The 22,414-nt window shown below is 45.0% G+C and overlaps 1 protein-coding gene across 1 annotated transcript in view; it reads left to right on the forward strand.

The window, feature by feature from the left end:
• ift74 (intraflagellar transport 74) overlaps positions 1 to 22,414 on the forward strand; it is a 48,964-nt gene that overhangs the window by 3,429 nt on the left and 23,121 nt on the right. The window contains exons 3-15 of the mRNA XM_029692481.1: positions 1,545 to 1,680; positions 2,945 to 2,993; positions 3,078 to 3,176; positions 3,332 to 3,392; positions 3,517 to 3,576; positions 3,690 to 3,751; positions 6,232 to 6,370; positions 8,267 to 8,329; positions 9,500 to 9,643; positions 11,064 to 11,104; positions 11,197 to 11,276; positions 15,989 to 16,042; positions 22,217 to 22,314. Coding sequence (XP_029548341.1) covers positions 1,545 to 1,680; positions 2,945 to 2,993; positions 3,078 to 3,176; positions 3,332 to 3,392; positions 3,517 to 3,576; positions 3,690 to 3,751; positions 6,232 to 6,370; positions 8,267 to 8,329; positions 9,500 to 9,643; positions 11,064 to 11,104; positions 11,197 to 11,276; positions 15,989 to 16,042; positions 22,217 to 22,314 — 1,086 coding nt within the window. The remainder of the gene's footprint in view (positions 1 to 1,544; positions 1,681 to 2,944; positions 2,994 to 3,077; positions 3,177 to 3,331; positions 3,393 to 3,516; positions 3,577 to 3,689; positions 3,752 to 6,231; positions 6,371 to 8,266; positions 8,330 to 9,499; positions 9,644 to 11,063; positions 11,105 to 11,196; positions 11,277 to 15,988; positions 16,043 to 22,216; positions 22,315 to 22,414) is intronic.

Here is a 22,414-nt window from a genome sequence, read left to right on the forward strand (position 1 = left end):
GACGATGCTCTCGGGGTGATGAGAGGTTTTGGGTTTGTGCCAGACATAGTGTTTTCCTTGATGACCAAAAAGCTAAATTCCATATGTTTGGGGAGTCTCCCACATGCCTTTTGGCAAACACCAAACATGTTTGCTTATTTTTTTCTTTAAGCAATGTTTTTTTTCTGGCCACTCTTCCAGCTCTGTGGAGTGTACGGCTTAAAGTGGTCCTATGGACAGATACTCCAATCTCCGCTGTGGAGCTTTGCAGCTCCTTCAGGTTTATCTTTGGTCTCTTTGTTGCCTCTCTGATTAATGCCCTCCTTGCCTGATCTGTGAGTTTTGGTGGGCGGCCCTCTCTTGGCAGGTTTGTTGTGGTGCCATATTCTTTCCATTTTTTAACAATGTATTTAATGGTGCTCTGTGGGATGTTCAAAGTTTCTGATATTTTTTTATAACCCAACCCTGATCTGTACTTCTCCACAACTTTGTCCCTGACCTGTTTGGAGAGCTCCTTGGTCTTCATGGTGCCGCTTGCTTGGTGGTGCCCCTTGCTTAGTGGTGTTGCCGACTCTGGGGCCTTTCAGAACAGTTGTATATATACTGAGATCATGTGACAGATCATGTGACACTTAGATTGCACACAGGTGGACTTTATTATGTGACTTCTGAAGGTAATTGGTTGCACCAGATCTTATTTAGGGGCTTCATAGCAAAGGTGGTGAATACACGTGAACCCACCACTTTTACTTTAAAATTATTTAGTTTTGTAGAATTTTTTTTAAACAAGTAAAAATGTTTCATTTCACTTCACCAATTTGGACTATTTTGTGCATGGCCGTTATATTAAATCCAAATAAAAATCAATTGAAATTACAGGTTGTAATGCAACAAAATAGGAAAACTGCCAAAGGGGGATGAATACCTTTGCAAGGCACTGTACGCATTCAAGACATCTTTGTTTAAAAAAATATATATTTTATTGATTTTGAAAATGTTCTATACTTTTTCTTTCACTTTGAAAATGTGGAGCAGGTTGTGAAGATCAGAAGAAAAAAAAGTTATCCTTTTTAGATTTCAATTTAAGGCAGGAAAATGTGACAATTGCAAGGGGTGTGTAGACTTTCACATGGCACTGTAGCAGCGTTCTCCCCAAAGAATGTAAGAGGGGGGCTGCTCCACCTTGTGGACTGGCTGCGCCACTGTTTAAACGTCATCTGTTATCATTTAAAGCCATTTGTTGCTCTAGATTGCAAGGAAATGGCAGTTACAGGTGTTAAAAAAAAATCTAATATCTCTTGAGTCCAAGGGGAGTCATGGCCCACCTTCAGGCCTACCCCTCCCCTCGCTGTACTTAGCAGTACCACCTTGTTAAAAAATCCTGGGAGAACCCTGTGTAGCTATATGCTTAGAGATGATTTAAAGTAGATAGGTAGTGCTTACAAAGACATTATGTATGCTAGCTATTTAAAATCCTTTATAAATTGTATCTCCTTTCCAGTTCGTTTTAAAGTGGAATCTAAGCAGCATTTCTAGTTGAATAATGTCTTGTGTGTAATGTGTAGATGGTTCCGGGTACTGGCCGTCCCGGAACCAGAGGAGGAGCCCTAGGGACCCCTGGTGTTCTCTCTGCTCAAATTAAAGTGGCCGACCGGCCAGTCACCCAGCAGGGCCTGAGCGGCATGAAGACTGGCATGAAGGGTACAGTATTATTATTCACCTGTATTATACACCCGTATTATACACTCGTATTATACACCCGTATTATTCACCTGTATTATACACCTGCATTATACACCCGCATTATACACCCGTATTATTCACCTGTATTATACACCTGTATTATTGACCTGTATTATACACCCGTATTATTGACCTGTATTATACACCCATATTATTGACCCGTATTATTGACCTGTATTATACACCCGTATTATTGACCTGTATTATACACCCGTATTATTGACCTGTATTATACACCCGTATTATTGACCTGTATTATACACCCGTATTATTGACCTGTATTATACACCCGTATTATTGACCTGTATTATACACCCGTATTATTGACCTGTATTATACACCCGTATTATTGACCTGTATTATACACCCGTATTATTGACCTGTATTATACACCCGTATTATTGACCTGTATTATACACCCGTATTATTGACCCGTATTATACACCCGTATTATTGACCCGTATTATACACCCATATTATTGACCCGTATTATACACCCGTATTATTGACCTGTATTATACACCCGTTTTATATACCGTATTATACACCCGTATTATACACCCGTATTATACACCCGTATTATTGACCTGTATTATTCACCCGTATTATACACCCGTATTATTGACCTGTATTATTCACCCGTATTATACACCTGTTATTCACCCGTATTATACGCCTGTATTATTGACCTGTATTATAAACCTGTATTATACACCCGTATGGTACCCCTGTTATATACACTGAGTGTACAAAACATATTGTGTTGCACCCCCTTTTGCCCTCAGAACAGCCTCAATTCCACAGGGATGCTGGCCCATGTTGACTAAAAGATGTTCCCACAGTTGTCAAGTTGGCTGGATGTCCTTTGGATGATGGACCATTCTTGATACACAGGGAACTGTTGAGAGTGAAAACCCAGCAGCGTTGCAGTTCTTGATACAAACAAACCGGTGTCCCTGGCACCTACTACCATAACCCGTTCAAAGACACTTAAATATTTTGTCTTGCCCGTTCACCCTCTGAATGGCACACACACACAATCCATGTCTCAAGGCTTAAAAATCCTTCTTTAACCTCTCTCCTCCCCTTCATCTACACTGATTGAACTGGATTTAACAAGTGACTTCAATTGGGGATCATAGCTTTCACCTGGATTCACCTGAACAGTCTGTATGTATGTCTCTCTTTCTTTCTTTCTTTCTTTCTCTCTTTCATTTTCCAGGACCTCAGAGGCAGATTCTGGATAAATCCTACTACCTTGGCCTTCTCAGGTAAGGCTGAAGAGAACGTATAGAACCAACGTGTTGTATACTGTATCGTCAAGTGCCATCATGGTCTTCTATGTGCCTCAACAGGAGTAAGATCAATGAACTGACGACAGAGACCAGCAAACTGCAGAAGGAGATTGACACCTTCAATCAGGAGAACTCTGTGTACCTCTCCTATGAGAAAAGGTAAGGTCATCAGCTAGGAAATACACAATGCACCAATAGGCCTTGGTTTGTTTTGTATTGACAACTCAGAGACGCCCCTTTTTGGTTCTCATGTTCTCATCATCCAAGGTTTATATGGATGGTCTTTAATGGTCCTGTTGTTTTATCCCCTGCAGAGCAGAAGGACTTGCTGGTGAACTGAAAGATCTACAGGGACAGCTGGCAGATTACAACATGGTAAAGGGACACACAGGTCTATTGATGAAGACGATATGATGTTATTATTAACTATGAGTTGATGAGGTTATGTGGATTACATTAGGATGTACTAAACACTGCTGTTACCCTTTTTTAATTTCAGCTAGTAGACAAGTTGAACACCAACACTGAGATGGAGGAAGTAATAAATGACTTCAATATGGTGACTACATTTTGAATCATTTAGCAAACTGTTTTATATGTGAATTATCTCCAAGATAGGATACGTTTAGTTCAGTCCTAACCCTGACTGTTTGCCATACTCTGTTTGTGTAGTTGAAAGCACAGAACGACCGAGAGGCTCAAAGTATGGATGTCATATTCACAGAAAGACGAGAGTAAGTACTCAAATATTTATTTAATATGACAAAACCTTAGACGATCTACACCAGGGGTCTCTAACCTTTTCTAACATGAGAACTACTTTAAAAATAAAATGTAACATGTCGTGAGCAACTCATTTTCTAGCTTTCAAATCGGAACATTCTCCTCTTCTCTTCTCCCCTGCAACTCTTCCCTGGGTCCTTGGTATACAAGATAAAGTAGTGTACTGTCACGGGTGTCGTAGGGAAGACGCAGCGGGAAAATGTACACTCATCTTTTTATTTGGTGAAGAAGGAAAACACGTAAACGTATACGAAACAAAACGAACTGGACAGTTTTGTCAGGCAAACAGCTAAACAAGAACAATCTCCCACAAAATCCCATGAAAAACAAACTCCTAATTATAGGACCCTCAATCAGAGGCAACAATAACCAGCTGCCTCCAATTGAAGGTCCAACCCCAATTAACTAAACATAGAACATAGAAATATACTAACATAGAACAATGACTAACAAACCCCGGACTAATAAATCAAATACCCCTCTACCTAAACACATACACAAAACACACCCTGAACCACATAAAACAAACACCCCCTGCCACGTCCTGACCAAACTACAATAACAAATAACCCCTTATACTGGTCAGGACGTGACATGTACTATGTTGTCAACTCCTCCCCTGGTCCTTAGTGCACTACTTTCTCTTGTTCACTAAGGACCAGGGGAAGAGTTGACAACATAGTGCACTACTTTCTCTTGTTCACTAAGGACCAGGGGAAGAGTTGACAACATAGTGTACAAGAGAAAGTAGTACACTATGTTGTCAACTCTTCCCTGGTCCTTAGTGAACTCCACTATGTTTGACCTGTTGGAGACCCCTGACCTCCACTATGTTTGACCTGTTGGAGACCCCTGACCTCCACTATGTTTGACCTGGAGGAAGGTAGACGTTATCCTTCCTCTGGTTTCTATAGGAAGGAAGACGTTATCCTTCCTCTGGTTTCTACAGGAAGGAAGACGTTATCCTACCTCTGGTTTCTACAGGAAGGAAGACGTTATCCTACCTCTGGTTTCTACAGGAAGACGTTATCCTTCCTCTGGTTTCTACAGGAAGACGTTATCCTTCCTCTGGTTTCTACAGGAAGGAAGACGTTATCCTACCTCTGGTTTCTACAGGAAGGAGATGATCCTACCTCTGGTTTCTATAGGAAGACGTTATCCATCCTCTGGTTTCTACAGGAAGGAGATGATCCTACCTCTGGTTTCTACAGGAAGGAAGACGTTATCCTACCTCTGGTTTCTACAGGAAGGAAGACGTTATCCTTCCTCTGGTTTCTACAGGAAGGAAGACGTTATCCTACCTCTGGTTTCTACAGGAAGGAAGACGTTATCCTACCTCTGGTTTCTACAGGAAGGAAGACGTTATCCTACCTCTGGTTTCTACAGGAAGACGTTATCCTTCCTCTGGTTTCTACAGGAAGACGTTATCCTTCCTCTGGTTTCTACAGGAAGGAAGACGTTATCCTACCTCTGGTTTCTACAGGAAGGAGATGATCCTACCTCTGGTTTCTATAGGAAGACGTTATCCATCCTCTGGTTTCTACAGGAAGGAGATGATCCTACCTCTGGTTTCTACAGGAAGGAAGACGTTATCCTACCTCTGGTTTCTACAGGAAGGAAGACGTTATCCTACCTCTGGTTTCTACAGGAAGACGTTATCCTTCCTCTGGTTTCTACAGGAAGACGTTATCCTTCCTCTGGTTTCTACAGGAAGGAAGACGTTATCCTACCTCTGGTTTATACAGGAAGGAGATGATCCTACCTCTGGTTTCTATAGGAAGACGTTATCCATCCTCTGGTTTCTACAGGAAGGAGATTATCCTACCTCTGGTTTCTACAGGAAGGAAGACGTTATCCTACCTCTGGTTTCTACAGGAAGTAAGACGTTATCCTTCCTCTGCTTTCTACAGGAAGGAAGACGTTATCCTACCTCTGGTTTCTACAGGAAGGAAGACCGCATCCTACCTCTGGTTTCTACAGGATGGAGGACGTTATCCTACCTCTGGTTTCTACAGGAAGAAAGACGTTATCCTACCTCTGGTTTCTATAGGAAGGAAGACGTTATCCTACCTCTGGTTTCTACGGGAAGGAAGACGTTATCCTACCTTTGGTTTCTACGGGAAGGAAGACGTTATCCTTCCTCTGGTTTCTACGGGAAGGAAGACGTTATCCTTCCTCTGGTTTCTACGGGAAGGAAGACGTTATCCTACCTCTGGTTTCTATAGGAAGGAAGACGTTATCCTACCTCTGGTTTCTACAGGAAGGAAGACGTTATCCTACCTCTGGTTTCTATAGGAAGGAAGACGTTATCCTACCTCTGGTTTCTATAGGAAGACGTTATCCTACCTCTGGTTTCTATAGGAAGGTAGACGTTATCCTACCTCTGGTTTCTATAGGAAGGAAGACGTTATCCTACCTCTGGTTTCTACAGGAAGGAAGAGATGATCCGAGCGGTGGAGGAGGAGATGGAGAGGGAGAAGCAGGCCGCTGATGACATCATCAAAAAGATGTCTCCAGAGAAACAGGACCAGTACGCTGCCATGAAGGCCAACAACGACGAGCTGCTACAGGTCAGAGCTGATTCAGGATCAGTTTGGTGTTTTAGATCTTATAAATGAGATGCCTTTTAGAAAGTATTCACACCCCTTGACTTGTTCCCCCTTGACTTGTTCCCCCTTGACTTGTTCCCCATTGACTTGTTCCCCCTTGACTTGTTCCCCCTTGACTTGTTCCACATTTTGTTGTTACAGCCTGAATTTATTCACCCAAAAAATTCTTACCCATATATCCACAATACCCCATAGACATTTTTGCAAATTTATTGAAAATGAAATACAGAAATATATCATTCACCTAAGTATTCACACCCCTGAGTCAACACATGTTAGAATTCCCTTTGTCAGCGATTACAGCTGTAAGTCTTTCGCTCTAAGAGCTTTGCACACCTGTATTGTACAATATTTTCACCTTTAATGTCAAAAAAGTCAAGCTCTGTCAAGTTGGTTGTTGATTATTGCTAGATAGCCATCTTCAAGTCTAGCCATAGATTTTCAAACAGATTTAAGTCAAAACTGTAACTAAGCCACTCAGGAACATTCACTGTCTTCTTGGTAAGCAACTCCAGTGTAGATTTGACCTTGTGTTTTAGGTTATTGTCCTGCTGAAAGGTGAATTCATCTCCCAGTGTCTGGTGGAAAGCAGACTGAACCAGGTTTTCCTCTAGGATTTTGCCTGTGCTTAGCTGTATTCCATTTATTTGTATCCTAAAAAACTCCCTAGTCCTTGCCGATGACAGGCATACCCATAACATGATGCAGCCACCACCATGCTTGAAAATATGAGGAGTGGTACTCAGTGATGTGTTGTTTTGGATTTTCCCCAAACATAATGCGTTGTATTAATTTCTTTGTCACATTTGTTTGTTTTATTTTAGTGCCAAACAGGATGCATGTTTGGGAATATTTTTATTCTGTAGTGGCTTCCTTCTTTTCACTTTGTCATTTAGGTTAGTATTGTGGAGTAACTGTAATGTTGTTGATCCATCCTCAGTTTTCTCCTATCACAGCCATTAAACTCTGTAACTGTTTTAAAGTCACCATTGGCCTCATGGTGAAATCCCTGTGCGGTTTCCTTTCCAGCAGCTGAGTTAGGATGGACGCCTGTATCTTTTCAGTGACTGGGTGTATTGATACACCACCCAAAGTGTAATTCACCATGCTCAAAGGATATTCAATGCCTGCTTTTTTTCTGTAGCTACCCCATCAGACAGCAGTAGCCGCCCCGTCAGACAGCAGTAGCCACCCCATCAGGCAGCAGTAGCCGCCCCGTCAGACAGCAGTAGCCCCCCATCAGACAGCAGTAGCCGCCCCGTCAGACAGCAGTGGCCAACCCATCAGACAGCAGTAGCCGCCCCATCAGACAACAGTAGCTACCCAATCAGACAGCAGTAGCTACCCCATCAGACAGCAGTAGCAGCCCCATCAGACAGCAGTAGCTCCCCCATCAGACAGCAGTAGCTCCCCCATCAGACAGCAGTAGCTCCCCCATCAGACAGCAGTAGCTCCCCCATCAGACAGCAGTAGCTCCCCCATCAGACAGCAGTAGCTCCCCCATCAGACAGCAGTAGCTCCCCCATCAGACAGCAGTAGCTCCCCCATCAGACAGCAGTAGCTCCCCCATCAGACAGCAGTAGCTCCCCCATCAGACAGCAGTAGCTCCCTCATCAGACAGCAGTAGCTCCCCCATCAGACAGCAGTAGCTCCCCCATCAGACAGCAGTAGCTACCCCATCAGACAGCAGTAGCTCCCCCATCAGACAGCAGTCCTTGATGCCAAGTGATAACTGTTAGTAAGTAAAGCTGCATGACTCAGCCCCTGCTGGCCGTATAGATAACAACGACAGACGGCCTCGTGCTAAACAGGTGTCAGTATCAAGGACTAATGTTGTCCTGTGTGTCTTTCTCTCAGGAGCTGGATGGTCGTCAGGAAGAGCTGGATACCCTCATAACACGGAAGGAGACGTTTGAAGCAGTGAGTGGTAGGGTGCATCCCAAATGGCACCCTATTCCCTTCAAACAGTATCTTTAATTATCCTCCTCCTCACCTCAACCCCCCCCCCCCCCCCCCCCCCAGCTTTGACGCTACTGATAGCTATGTTATTGCTATGTTATTCACTGCTGTGTGTCTTCATGGGCAGAATCAACAAGCTCGCTCACTCATGGGCAGAATCAACAAGCTCATTCACTCATGGGCTGAATCAACAAGCTCGCTCACTCATGGGCTGAATCAACATGAATCAACAAGCTCATTCACTCATGGGCTGAATCAACAAGCTCGCTCACTCATGGGCTGAATCAACATGAATCAACAAGCTCATTCACTCATGGGCTGAATCAACAAGCTCGCTCACTCATGGGCTGAATCAACATGAATCAACAAGCTCATTCACTCATGGGCTGAATCAACAAGCTCGCTCACTCATGGGCTGAATCAACATGAATCAACAAGCTCATTCACTCATGGGCTGAATCAACAAGCTCGCTCACTCATGGGCTGAATCAACAAGCTCGCTCACTCATGGGCTGAATCAACAAGCTCGCTCACTCATGGGCTGAATCAACAAGCTCGCTCACTCATGGGCTGAATCAACAAGCTCGCTCACTCATGGGCTGAATCAACAAGCTCGCTCACTCATGGGCTGAATCAACAAGCTCGCTCACTCATGGGCTGAATCAACAAGCTCGCTCACTCATGGGCTGAATCAACAAGCTCGCTCACTCATGGGCTGAATCAACAAGCTCGCTCACTCATGGGCTGAATCAACAAGCTCGCTCACTCATGGGCTGAATCAACAAGCTCGCTCACTCATGGGCTGAATCAACAAGCTCGCTCACTCATGGGCTGAATCATATCCATTATATTGACCAATGATCAAATCAAGGTTTGAAGAGCATGTTTTAATGGTTATAGATTGGGTACTGTATCTAATAATCATGTTCATACATTTCCTGAAAACCCCAAAATGTTTATTTTAGTCAGACAAACCTTTTAGTCTATTGTCATCGTGGTCGTATTAAACCAGGGTAGATGTCACTGGTCCCATAGAGGGAGTCAGAGCCGTCCACTAAACAGGTAGTTAGGCCCGTCCATCCACACCGACTCCATCCCTTCTGTTCCCTCTGTCCTGTGTGATGTCTGTAGGAGCTGTATCACTCCCAGGTGAAACAGGAAGCCGTGTTACTACATGAGAAGCTTCAGGAGCTGGAGCTGAAGAGGGATGCCATGGTGGCAGAGGACAAGAGCATGGGATCGCCCCAGGAGGAGAGGGACAGGCTGTTTAAACAGGTGAGGAGAGGGACAGGCTGTTTAAACAGGTGAGGAGAGGGACAGGCTGTTTAAACAGGTGAGGAGAGGGACAGGCTGTTTAAACGGGTGAGGAGAGGGACAGGCTGTTTAAACAGGTGAGGAGAGGGACAAGCTGTTTAAACGGGTGAGGAGAGGGACAGGCTGTTTAAACAGGTGAGGAGAGGGACAGGCTGTTTAAACAGGTGAGGAGAGGGACAGGCTGTTTAAACGGGTGAGGAGAGGGACAGGCTGTTTAAACGGGTGAGGAGAGGGACAGGCTGTTTAAACGGGTGAGGAGAGGGTGAGGAGAGGGACAGGCTGTTTAAACGGGTGAGGAGAGGGTGAGGAGAGGGACAGGCTGTTTAAACGGGTGAGGAGAGGGACAGGCTGTTTAAACGGGTGAGGAGAGGGACAGGCTGTTTAAACAGGTGAGGAGAGGGACTGGCTGTTTAAACGGGTGAGGAGAGGGACAGGCTGTTTAAACGGGTGAGGAGAGGGTGAGGAGAGGGACAGGCTGTTTAAAAGGGTGAGGAGAGGGACAGGCTGTTTAAACGGGTGAGGAGAGGGTGAGGAGAGGGACAGGCTGTTTAAACGGGTGAGGAGAGGGTGAGGAGAGGGACAGGCTGTTTAAACGGGCGAGGAGAGGGTGAGGAGAGGGACAGGCTGTTTAAACGGGTGAGGAGAGGGACAGGCTGTTTAAACGGGTGAGGAGAGGGACAGGCTATTTAAACGGGTGAGGAGAGGGTGAGGAGAGGGACAGGCTGTTTAAACAGGTGAGGAGAGGGACAAGCTGTTTAAACGGGTGAGGAGAGGGACAGGCTGTTTAAACAGGTGAGGAGAGGGACAGGCTGTTTAAACGGGTGAGGAGAGGGACAGGCTGTTTAAACGGGTGAGGAGAGGGACAGGCTGTTTAAACGGGTGAGGAGAGGGACAGGCTGTTTAAACGGGTGAGGAGAGGGTGAGGAGAGGGACAGGCTGTTTAAACAGGTGAGGAGAGGGACAGGCTGTTTAAACAGGTGAGGAGAGGGTGAGGAGAGGGACAGGCTGTTTAAAAGGGTGAGGAGAGGGACAACCTATTTAAACGGGTGAGGAGAGGGTGAGGAGAGGGACAGGCTGTTTAAACGGGTGAGGAGAGGGACAGGCTGTTTAAACAGGTGAGGAGAGGGACAGGCTGTTTAAACGGGTGAGGAGAGGGACAGGCTGTTTAAACGGGTGAGGAGAGGGACAGGCTGTCCCACCAAATTATTACTAAATACTGCTCTGATGTCACAATCATCAATGTCATTTTTGGGGGGATGAGGGAGTGGAGAAGTTTGGTAAAGAGGTGTATATTTAAGGTCACGTAAGTTGAATCTGTGTGTTGTGAATGCCCTCAACTCTCTCATATGCTTCAAAATGTCGCCTTGTTTTTGCTCTCAAGGTAAAAGAAGACAACCAAGAAACAGCAAGCATGGAAAGACAGTACGTAATTTCTGTGATCATTTTTAAAGTTTTATCCTAGTCAGCCAAAGTGATATTAGTGTTTTTTATAACTCTGTGACGTTTATAAACAGGTTGACTGAGATGCGTGAGAAGATGAGCCTGATCAACGAGGAGATCCGACTGCTTGACAATAACATGGAGGAACACCAAGGTACGGACTGATTAGATCTCTCTACTGGTGTCACAGATGTTATATCTGAAGGGTTTTTCATAGTCCTGTAGAACAATGAAATGATGAGTTTTGACATTTTTTATATTTTTAGAACATACACAGTCTCATACAAGAGCTCTGCACTGGGGTGGTGTGGATGGGGAGTGGGCTGGGATGGGAGAGTTTTGGGCACTTGGCCCAAAGAGGGAGGTGTGGGGGGGGATGGGGAGTGGGCTGGGATGGGATGGGAGAGTTTTGGGCACTTGGCCCAAAGAGGGAGGTGTAGGGGGCGAGACATGGGAGCATTGTCCTGTAGATCAGTTCAGTGAATTGGATATAAATCCATTAAGGCCTCTGGATACCGTCCAAGACTACTCTGTCCACCTCCGCCTTGCCTGCATAGATTACAGCATCCTGTCCTGGCCAGGGTTGTACATATCCTGCATCCCAAATGTCACCCTATTCCCTACCTAGTGCACCCTATTCCCTACCTAGTGCACTTACGTAGGGTGCCATTTGGGACTTGGGCATACTGTAGACGCCTCTCTGGAAGACGTCTGTCTGCTGCTCTGGTTTTAATGGGGATGTTTGGATTATTGTATTGTTATACTCCAGAGGGGAAGTCAACATAGCTGGTGGTCCATGGTAGAGGTCTTTTGAAGTCCCACACCAGGACACTTAATGAAGGAAAGCCTGAATGACCACACAGGCTGTGTCCCAAATTACACTTCAAATCAAATGTTATTGGTCACATACACATATTTAGCAGATGTTATTGCGGGTGTAGTGAAATGCTTGTGTTTCTAGCTCCAACAGTGCAGTAGTATCTAAATATTCACAACCGGGTAACCGGGTGGAAGCCGTTTAGTGATGGCTATTTAACAATCTGATGGCCTTGAGATAGAAGCTGTTTTTCAGTCTCTCGGTCCCAGCTTTGATGCCCCTGTACTGACCTCGCCTTCTGGATGATAGCGGGGTGAACAGGCTATGAATCGGGTGGTTGATGTCCTTGATGATCTTTTTGGCCTTCCTGTGACATCGGGTGGTGTAGGTGTCCTGGAGGGCAGGTAGTTTGCCCCCGGTGATATGTGTTGGGCTGACCGCACCACCCTCTGGAGAACCCTGCGTTTGTGGGCGGAGCAGCTGCCGTACCAGGCGGTGATACAGCCCAACAGGATGCTCTCAATTGTACATTGTAGAAGTTTGTGAGGGTTTTAGGTGACAAGCCACATTTCTTGAGCCTCCTGAGGTTGAAGAGGGCACTGTTGCACCTTCTTCACCACACTGTCTGTGTGGGTGGTCCATTTCAGGTTGTCAGTGATGTGTACACCAAGGATCTTGAAGCTTTCCACCTTCTCCACTGCGGTCCTGTCGATGTGAATGGGGCATGCCCTCTCTGTTGTTTCCTGAAGACAATGATCAGCTCCTTTGTTTTGTTGACGTTGAGGGAGAGGTTATTTTCCTGGCACCACTCTGCCAGAGCCCTCACCTCCTCCCTGTCATTGTTGGTAATCAAGCCTACTACTGTTGTGTTGTCTGCAAACTTGATGATTGAGTTGGAGGCGTACGTGGCCACGCAGTCATGGGTGAAAATGTTGTGGTGCCCCAGTGTTGAGGATCAGTGTAGTGGAGGTGTTGTTTCCCATATTCACCACCTGTGGGTGGCCCGTCAGGATGTCCAGGACCCTGTGGTACAGGGCGGTGGAGGGTACTATGGTGTTGAATACTGAGCTGTAGTTAATGAACAGCATTCTTACATAGGTATTCCTCTTGTCCAGATAGGATAGGGCAGTGTGCAGTGTGATGGCGATTGCATCGTCTGTTGATCTATTGGGGCAGTATGCAAATTGAAGTGAGTCTAGGGTGGTAGATAAGGTGTAGGTGATATGATCCTTAACGAGCATCTCAAAGCACTTAATGATGACAGAAGTGAGTGCTACGGGGTGACAGTCATTTAGTTCAGTTATCTTTTGCTTTCTTTGGAACAGGAACAATGGTGGACATCTTGAAGCAGGTAGGGACAACGGACTGGGATAGGGAGATTGAATATGTCCGTAAACACACCAGCCAGCTGGTCTGCACATGCTCTGAGGATGCGGCTAGGGATGCCGTCTGGACCGGCAGCCTAGCGAAGGTTAACACGTTTAAATATCGTACTCACGTCGGCCACGGAGAAGGGGAGCCCAAAGTCCTCGCGGGCCGCGTCGGTGGAACTGTAATATCCTCAAGCGGGCAAAAATGTGTTTAGCTTGTCCGGGAGCAAGACGTCAGTGTCTGCGATGTGGCTGATTTTCCCTTTGTAATCCGTGATTGTCTGTAGACCCTGCCACATACGTCTCGTGTCTGAGCCCTTGAATTGCAACTCTACTTTGTCTCTGTACAAGAGTTTTGCCTGTTTGATTGCCTTACGGAGGGAATAATTACACTGTTTGTATTCGACCACATTCCCAGTCACTTTGCCTTAGTTAAATGTGGTTGTTCACGCTTTCAGTTTTGCGCGAATGCTGCCATCTATTCCCGGGTTTAATAGTCACAGTGGGAACAACATCCCCTATACACTTCCTGATGAACTCAGTCACCGTGTCCGTGTATACGTCAATGTTATTCTCAGAGACAACCCCGGAACATATTCCAATCTGCGTGATCAAAACAATCTTGAAGTGTGGATTCTGATTGGTCAGACCAGCGTTGAATAGACCTTAGCACGGGTACTTCCTGTTTGAGTTTCTGCCTATAGGAAGGGAGGAGCAGAACAGAGTCGTGATCTGATTTGCCCGAAGGGAGGGCCTTTTCGCCATCCCAGAAGGGAGAGTAACAGGCAATGTGTTGATAGAACTTCGGTAACGTTTTCCTCAAATTTGCTTTGTTAAAATCCCCAACTACAATAAATGTGGCCTCGGGAAACGCGGTTTCCAGTTTGCACAAAGTCCAGTGTAGAACCATTGTGGTATCGGATTGAGGGGGAATATATACGGCTGTGACTATAACCGAAGAGAATTCTCTCTTGGGAGTTAATACGGTCGACATTTGATTGTGAGATATTCTAGGTCGGGTGAACAAAAGGACTTGAGTCCTTTTTTTCGTATTTCTGGTCGTAATGCTGGTGAGTTACCGCCGCTCTGATATCCAGAAGTTATTTCCAGCTGAATGTAATAACATGAAAAACGTTCTGGGCTAATAATGTAAGAAATAACACACAAAAAACCCCGAAATACTGCAAAGTTGGTTAGGAGCTACAAGCAGAGCTTCCATGTCTGTCGGCGCCATCATGATCATCATATTCCCTATTGCCATCGGGGCCCTGGTGAACATGCACTATATGGGGAATAGGGTGCCATTTGAGACGCATACATACTGTAGCTCTCAATACTGGGAGGAAGTAGAAACTTAAATATGCTTTTTGTTCACTCTGTCCTAATATACACTGCATCGTGTTGTTCTATCAGGCTTCTTTACTTCAAGGCTTTTGATCTGACTGTTTCCTGTCTTCATCTCTGTCTCATATCCTCTGACTGTTTCCTGTCCTCATCTCTGTCTCATATCCTCTGACTGTTTCCTGTCCTCATCTCTGTCTCATATCCTCTGACTCATCATGACCAGACGGTAAGAGGCCTACTGTGTCCCTCTTGTTCTCCACCAAACTCCTCCAACATACTAATCAACTAGACTAGGTCATCCTTCCACTAGCATTAGTTTGAAATAAACTACTTCCATTTTACTTTATATAGACATATACTCTACAGTCTTAGAAGTAAAAGGTGCCTGGAAGAACCTTTTTGGGTTGCCACACCGCCGGAATCCTTTCCAGTTAAAAGAAGGTCCTAGAGGAACCCCTGTGTAAAGGTTCAAACTGGAACCTTTTTGGAATGCTAGGGGTTCTATTTTGAACCTTTTTGGAATGCTAGGGGTTCTATTTTGAACCTTTTTGGAATGCTAGGAGTTCTATTTTCAACCTTTTTTTAATAATATATTACAGTGGTGGCAGCCTATCAGATTGGAGGTGTGGCAAAACCATTAGCATAAATGTAATTCCTGTTCATCATGTTAAGTTTGTACACTTTACATTTAAGTTTTCCTCTAATATTTATGCATATGACATATTTGAATATAATATTATTAATATTAACATTGCTGATTACATATAAGTAATAAAGTGGTAACTATTCCAGCTTTAGGATTTGCATAGGTTCTTGAGGAACCTCTGTTAGCCTCATTGACGCTATGAAACTGTCAGTGTTTAATTTAACATGTGATGACAATACAACGGAACTGATGAAAGGAATGACATTTACTGTAACAGGTGGCCCCAAAAAATATCTCTTAAAGCCACGCCACTACTAAGCCACGCCCCCACTCCACTGATAGAAACACACACTACATGTTGTTTAAATGTATGTAAATTGTAAAGTATTTTGTCTGCAATGTCTTTTTCTTTATATGTCAGACCCCAGTAAGACTAGCTGTCACCATTGTCGTCGGCTAATGGGGATCCTAATAAATCAAATCCCTCCAGGGTTCCTCCATGAACCTGTTGCTATATTGAACCATTATTAAAAGTCCTCCCAGAACCTCGCAACTAACCAAAGGTGCAAATATGAGCCATTGACTAACAATGATTCCTCGCAGATCTCCAGGGTTCCTCAAGTCACCTCTAATTCTAAGAGCGGTTAGACTATATACTCAAGTAACAACTCCCTTTTTTTGTCCTACAGGTGAACGAAACCAGAAATACAAAGAACTAAAGAAGAGAGATGAGACTATGGACAGTGAGTTGACCATTACAAACTTTCTGTGAACCATTCCCGCGTAGGTTGTAGAAAGTTCCATATCTTGTATCCCTTTCATTCTAAAATGTTTTCCCTCGCCAACTTTACCATACCGTCAACATTTTCCGTCCTTTTCTTTATATCTGAAAGTTATTCCCGGTATCAAAGACAAAACTTTTATTTCCGTCAAAACGACTTAGTAATAATTTCGGTCAAGTTCTGCCTACGGCTTAAGTATGTAACGTAGCCATAATGCTGAGGCGACATTAGCACGCTCTACGCTCTTAAACTCTTGATGGTTACTAGGCAGCACAAGTTTTACCGTCCTCCTGCCAGTTGTAAATGTTGTTAGTTGCTTGTCTCTTCACACTATTTTCTAACCACTACTGGATAGATCCATAACGAATGATTGTGGGAATAAATAGCACTGAATTATGAAAATATTGGAATGAAGTAGGCTAATGCAATTGAAGACATGTATCAAATTGTTGCTGAGTGAAACTCCCAGTCATCCAATCCACGAGTAGTGGTCAACAACATGATCATTTCAGCACCGTTTTGAGTGGGACATCGCCGTCGCGCTGCTTTGAGACAAAAGTGGGGACTCATCTTGATAAATCAATCAATTTCAGATTTTTGTTTTCATTGAATCTCTGTTTGGATATCAGTAAGGCTACAAAGGGGATGCACAGCCGCGAGCTGCCCAGTGACACAAGCCTACCAGACAAGCTAAATCACTTCTATGCTCGCTTCAAGGAAAGCAACACTGAGGCATGTATGAGAGCATCAGCTGTTCCGGACGACTGTGTAATCACGCTCTCCGTGGCCGACGTGAGTAAGACCTTTAAACAGGTCAACATTCACAAAGCTGCGGGGCCAGATGGATTACCAGGACGTGTGCTCCGGGCATGTGCTGACCAACTGGCAGGTGTCTTCACTGACATTTTCAACATGTCCGTGATTGAGTCTGTAATACCAACATGTTTCAAGCAGACCACCATAGTCCCTGTGCCCAAGAACACGGAGGCAACCTGACTAAATGACTACAGACCCGTAGCACTCACGTCTGTAGCCATGAAGTATTTTGAAAGGTTGGTCATGGCTCACATCAACACCATTATCCCAGAAACCCTGGACCCACTCCAATTTGCATAACGCCCAAACAGATCCACAGATGATGCAATCTCTATTGCACTCCACACTGCCCTTTCCCACCTGGACAAAAGGAACACTTACGTGAGAATGCTATTCATTGACTACAGCTCAGCGATCAACACCATAGTACCCTCAAAGCTCATCACTAAGCTAAGGATCCTGGGACTAAACACCTCCCTCTGCAACTGGATCCTGGACTTCCTGATGGGCCACCCCCAGGTGGTGAGGGTAGGTAGCAACACATCCGTCACGCTGATCCTCAACACTGGAGCTCCCCAGGGGTGTGTACTCCCTGTTCACCCACGACTGCATGGCCAGGCACGACTCCAACACCATCATTACGTTTGCAGACGACACAACAGTGGTAGGCCTGATCACCGAAAAGACAGCCTATAGGGAGGATGTCAGAGACATGGCTGGGTGGTGCCAGAATAACAACCTCTCCCTCAACGTAACCAAGACTAAGGAGATGATTGTGGACTACAGGAAAAGGAGCACCGAGCACGCCCCATTCACATCGACGGGGCTGTAGTGGAGCAGGTTGAGAGCTTCAAGTTCCTTGGCGTCCACATCACCAATAAACTAACATGGTCCAAACACACCAAAACAGTCGTGAAGAGGGCACGACAAAGCCTATTCCCCCTCAGGAAACTAAAAAGATTTGGAATGGGTCCTGAGATCCTCAAAAGGTTCTACAGCTGCAACATCGAGAGCGTCCTGACTGGTTGCATCACTGCCTGGTACAGCAATTGTTCGGCCTCAGGCCGCAAGGCACTACAGAGGGTAGTGCGTACAGCCCAGTACATCACTGGGGCTAAGCTGCCTGCCATCCAGGACCTCTACACCAGGCGGTGTCAGAGGAAGGCCCTAAAAATTGTCAAAGACCCTAGCCTTTGACCCTGTTCTATCTACTATCACATGGCAAGCGGTACCGGAGTAGGACAAAGTCTAGGACAAAAAGGCTTCTCAACAGTTTTTACCCCCAAGCCATAAGACTCCTGAACAGGTAGTCAAATGGTTACCCGGACTATTTGTATTGTGTGCCCTCCACCCCAACCCCTCTTTTACGCTGCTGCTACTCTCTGTTTATCATATATGCATAGTCACTTTAACCATATCTACATGTACAGTGAAAGTCGGAAGTTTACATACACCTTAGCCAAATACATTTAAACTCAGCTTTTCACAATTCCTGACATTTAATCCTAGTAAAAATGTCCTGTCTTCGGTCAGTTATTTATTTATTTTAAGAATGTGAAATGTCAGAATAATAGTAGAGAATTATTTATTTCAGCTTTTAATTCTTTCATCACATTCCCAGTGGGTCAGAAGTTTACATTTACTTAATTAGTATTTGATAGTGTTGCCTTTAAATTGTTTAACTTGGGTCCAAAGTTTTGGGTTGCCTTCCACAAGCTTCCCACAATAAATTGGGTGAATTTTGGTCCATACACCAAGTACTAAGTCATGTTTTGCAGAGGGGTCAAATACTTATTTCCCTCATTAAAATGCAAATCAATTTATAACATTTCTGACATGCGTTTTTTTTCTGGATATTTTTGTTGTTATTTTGTCTCTCACTGTTGAAATAAACCTACCATTAAAATTATAGACTGATCCTTTCTTTGTCAGTGGGAAAACGTACAAAATCAGCAGGGGATCAAATACTTTTTTCCCCCACTGTAGCTTCATAAGTCACAGTCACCTAGTAGCCTAGGTCCCATGGTTACGGATTTAGGGTTGTACCTGGTAGGTTCCTTGATAATTTGTGTGAGATTGTGGGCATCTATCTTAGATTGTAGGACGGCCGGGGTGTTACGCATATCCCAGTTTAGGTCACCTAACAGTACCAACTCTGATGATAGATGGGGGGGGGCAATCAATTCACATATGGTGTCCAGGGCACAGCTGGGGGCTGAGGCAGGTCTATAACAAGCGGCAATGGTGAGAGACTTTTTTTCTGGAAAGGTGGATTTTTAAAAGTAGAAGCTTGAATTGTTTGGGTACAGACCTGGATAGTAAGACAGAACTCTGCAGGCTAACTCCGCCCCCTTTGGCTGTTCTATCTTGTCGGAAAATGTTGTAGTTGGGGATGGAAATTTCAAACATTTTGGTGGCCTTCCTAAGCCAGGATTCAGACAAGGCTAGGACATCAGGGTTGACGGAGTGTGCTAAAGCAGTGAATAAAACAAAGTTAGGGAAGAGGCTTCTGTTAACAAGCATGAAACCAAGGCTTTTACGGTTACAGAAGTCAACAAATGAGTGCTCCTGGGGAATAGTTGTGGTGCTGGGTGCTACAGGGCCTGGATTAACCTCTCACATCACCAGACGAACAGAGGAGGAGTAGGATAAGGGTACGGCTAAAGGCTATAAGAACTGGTCGTCTAGTGCGTTGGGAACAGAGAATAAAAGGAGTAGATTTCTGGTAGAATAGATTCAGGGCATAATGTACAGATAAGGGTATGGTAGGATGTGAGTACAGTGGAGGTAAAACTAGGCATTGAGAACGATGAGAGATGTTGCGTCTCTGGAGACACCAGTTAAGCCAGGCGAGGTCGTATGTGTGGGGGGTGGGACAAAAGAGGCATGTTGGGCAGGGCTGGGGGCTCTACAGTGAAATAAAACAATAATAACTAACCTAAACAGCAGTAGACAAGGCATATTTACATTAGGGAGAGGCATGTGTAGCCGAGTGATCATTGGGTCCAAAGAGTAGCAATAGGTGAGTCAGGGAGCCGTTCGGTAGTCGCTACTACGCAAGGCGAGCTAGAGACACGGCGATTCAGAAAGCTAGCGGGCCGGGGCTAGCAGATAGGTCTTCGGCGACGTCGCAACGGAGCCTGTTGAAACCACCTCGGGCGATTACGTCGGCAGACCAGTCTTGATGGCTCGGCCGGGCCCCGTTTCGTCAATAAAGGGTCCAGGCCAATTGGTAAAAAGAGTTATTTTAGCCCAAGAAATAGTTGGTATACTCCATTGGCTGGCTGGGAGATGGGCCTAGCTCAAGGCTAGCTCAAGGCTAACTGGTGCTTGCTTAGGGACAGTAGCCACATGGTTGCAGCTAGCTAGCTGCGATGATCCGGTGTAATGGTCCAGAGCTTGCGGCAGGAATCCGGTGATGTGGTAGAGAAAAAGCAGTCCGATATGCTCTGGGTTGATATCGCGCTGTGCAGACTGGCAGGTATTGACCGAGCTGAAGCTGGCTCGTGTCCGAGTTAACGGTGAAGACCGCTAGCAGTGGCTAACTGACTACTAGCTAGTAGCTAGTTAGCTGGCCCAGCTGCTGAAGGGGGTTCCAGTTCTAAAGTATAAAAATAGCAGATCCGTACCACATTGGGTGAGGCGGGTTGCAAGAGAATATATTCAGTCTGTAGATGGAAAGTGAGATTAAAATGTATATGAAAAAAACTAGGAAAACGACTATTTACACGGGACAAGACGGGACAAGACAAACACACGACCAACTGCTACGCCATCTTGGAATCACAATCACATTATTAGCATGCTATAATGTAGCCTAAATCAAGTGGTCATCTATCACTGATCAGAAACATTTAGCATGCTATAATGTAGCCTAGATGCTACATGCTATAATGTAGCCTAGATGCTACATGCTATAATGTAGCCTAGATGCTACATGCTATAATGTAGCCTAAATGCTACATGCTATAATGTAGCCTAAATGCTACATGCTATAATGTAGCCTAAATGCTACATGCTATAATGTAGCTTAAGTAGGCCTATTATTTTGCTCGATCGTGTGGAGGCAACTCCAAAAGCCCATGGACGTTGAAATATAAACACCAGACTCACATGCTTTTGAAAATAGGATTTCTATTATTTTCCATGGGTATCATGATGAAGGTAAGCCCCTACTCCTGCTTCCTAACAAAGTGGAGTGAGGGTAGGAAAGAGAGGAAATTTGGGCCTCCCGAGAGGCGCAGCTGTCTAAGGCATTATTACAGACCCGGGTTTGATCCCGGGCTGTGTCACTGCCGGCCGTAACCGGGAGACCCATGAGGCGGCGCACAATTGGCCCAGTGTCGTCCGGGTTAGGGGAGGGTTTGGCCGGACAGGATTTCCTTGTCTCATCGCTCTCTAGCGACTCCTTGTGGTGAGCCGGGTGCCTGCAAGCTGACCTCGGTCTCCAGCTGGACGGTGTTTCCTCCGACACATTGGTGCGACTGGCTTCCGGGTTAAGAAGCAATGCGGCTTGGCAGGGTCGTATTTCGGAGGACGCATGGCTCTCGAACTTTGCCTCTCCCGAGTCCGTACGGGAGTTGCGGCGATGGGACAAGACTGTAACTACCAATTGGATACCATGAAAATGTGGTGAAAAGGGGGTAAAATTACCAAAACAAATGATAATAATAGGAAAGAGATGAAACGTGGATCAAAACAGCACAGGCCTGGACTGTTTCTAAACATCACTTTTAATATGGCAGCGGTACCACACGTTCCCATGACAAGTTCTGTTATATTCCATTATGTTCTTATTATAAAATATATGCGTGTTGACTGTGATCGGATAGGTGTGTCTCGTCTGTTTTAGTTAACAAAATAACAAACTATTGATTTCATTTGGATGGTGCAGCCGTGGCTGCACAGACCTGTAACATGCCTAATTAAACGTCAAAATATGCAATTCTTTTCCTTTTTGAAAACACATTTTATTCGTCCTTATATTGTTTCTTACGACCTGCCTAAAGCAATTAATAATGGCTATATTTTTGATGGTGTTTATTCAATGTATAAAATAGAAAAATTAAAATAGACGCCCACCCTGCACACCACTTCTACCAGTCCTCCCCGGCATGCCGGCGTACACACGGGAGGTATAAAAGGTGTATTCAGGCAAGAATGTGGTCAAAATGGGCCTGTTTATAAAGGGTGGGGGGGTCATATAAACACTGCCCACTGCCTGATTTATTTTTACAGCCTAAATAGTGTAAATCCTATGTGTAAGCAGTATTGTAGTCTACACTGATCATTATCTGGTATTGATTCATGTTTCCACAGGTTTTCTGGATTCATTTGATGAGACTAAAGCTACAGAGGTGGAGAAGAACCGGCAGACACAGGCCATCATCGTAGCTCTACTGGAACACTCCAGCAGAGTGAGTGAGTGAGTGAGTGAGAGAGAGAGACCAAGGAGGGCCTGCAGCAGCACCTAGATCTTCTGCACAGATTCTGTCAGACCTGGGCCCTGACAGTAAA

Source organism: Salmo trutta, chromosome 15 (genome assembly GCF_901001165.1).
Source record: "Salmo trutta chromosome 15, fSalTru1.1, whole genome shotgun sequence".
NCBI lineage: Eukaryota > Metazoa > Chordata > Actinopteri > Salmoniformes > Salmonidae > Salmo > Salmo trutta.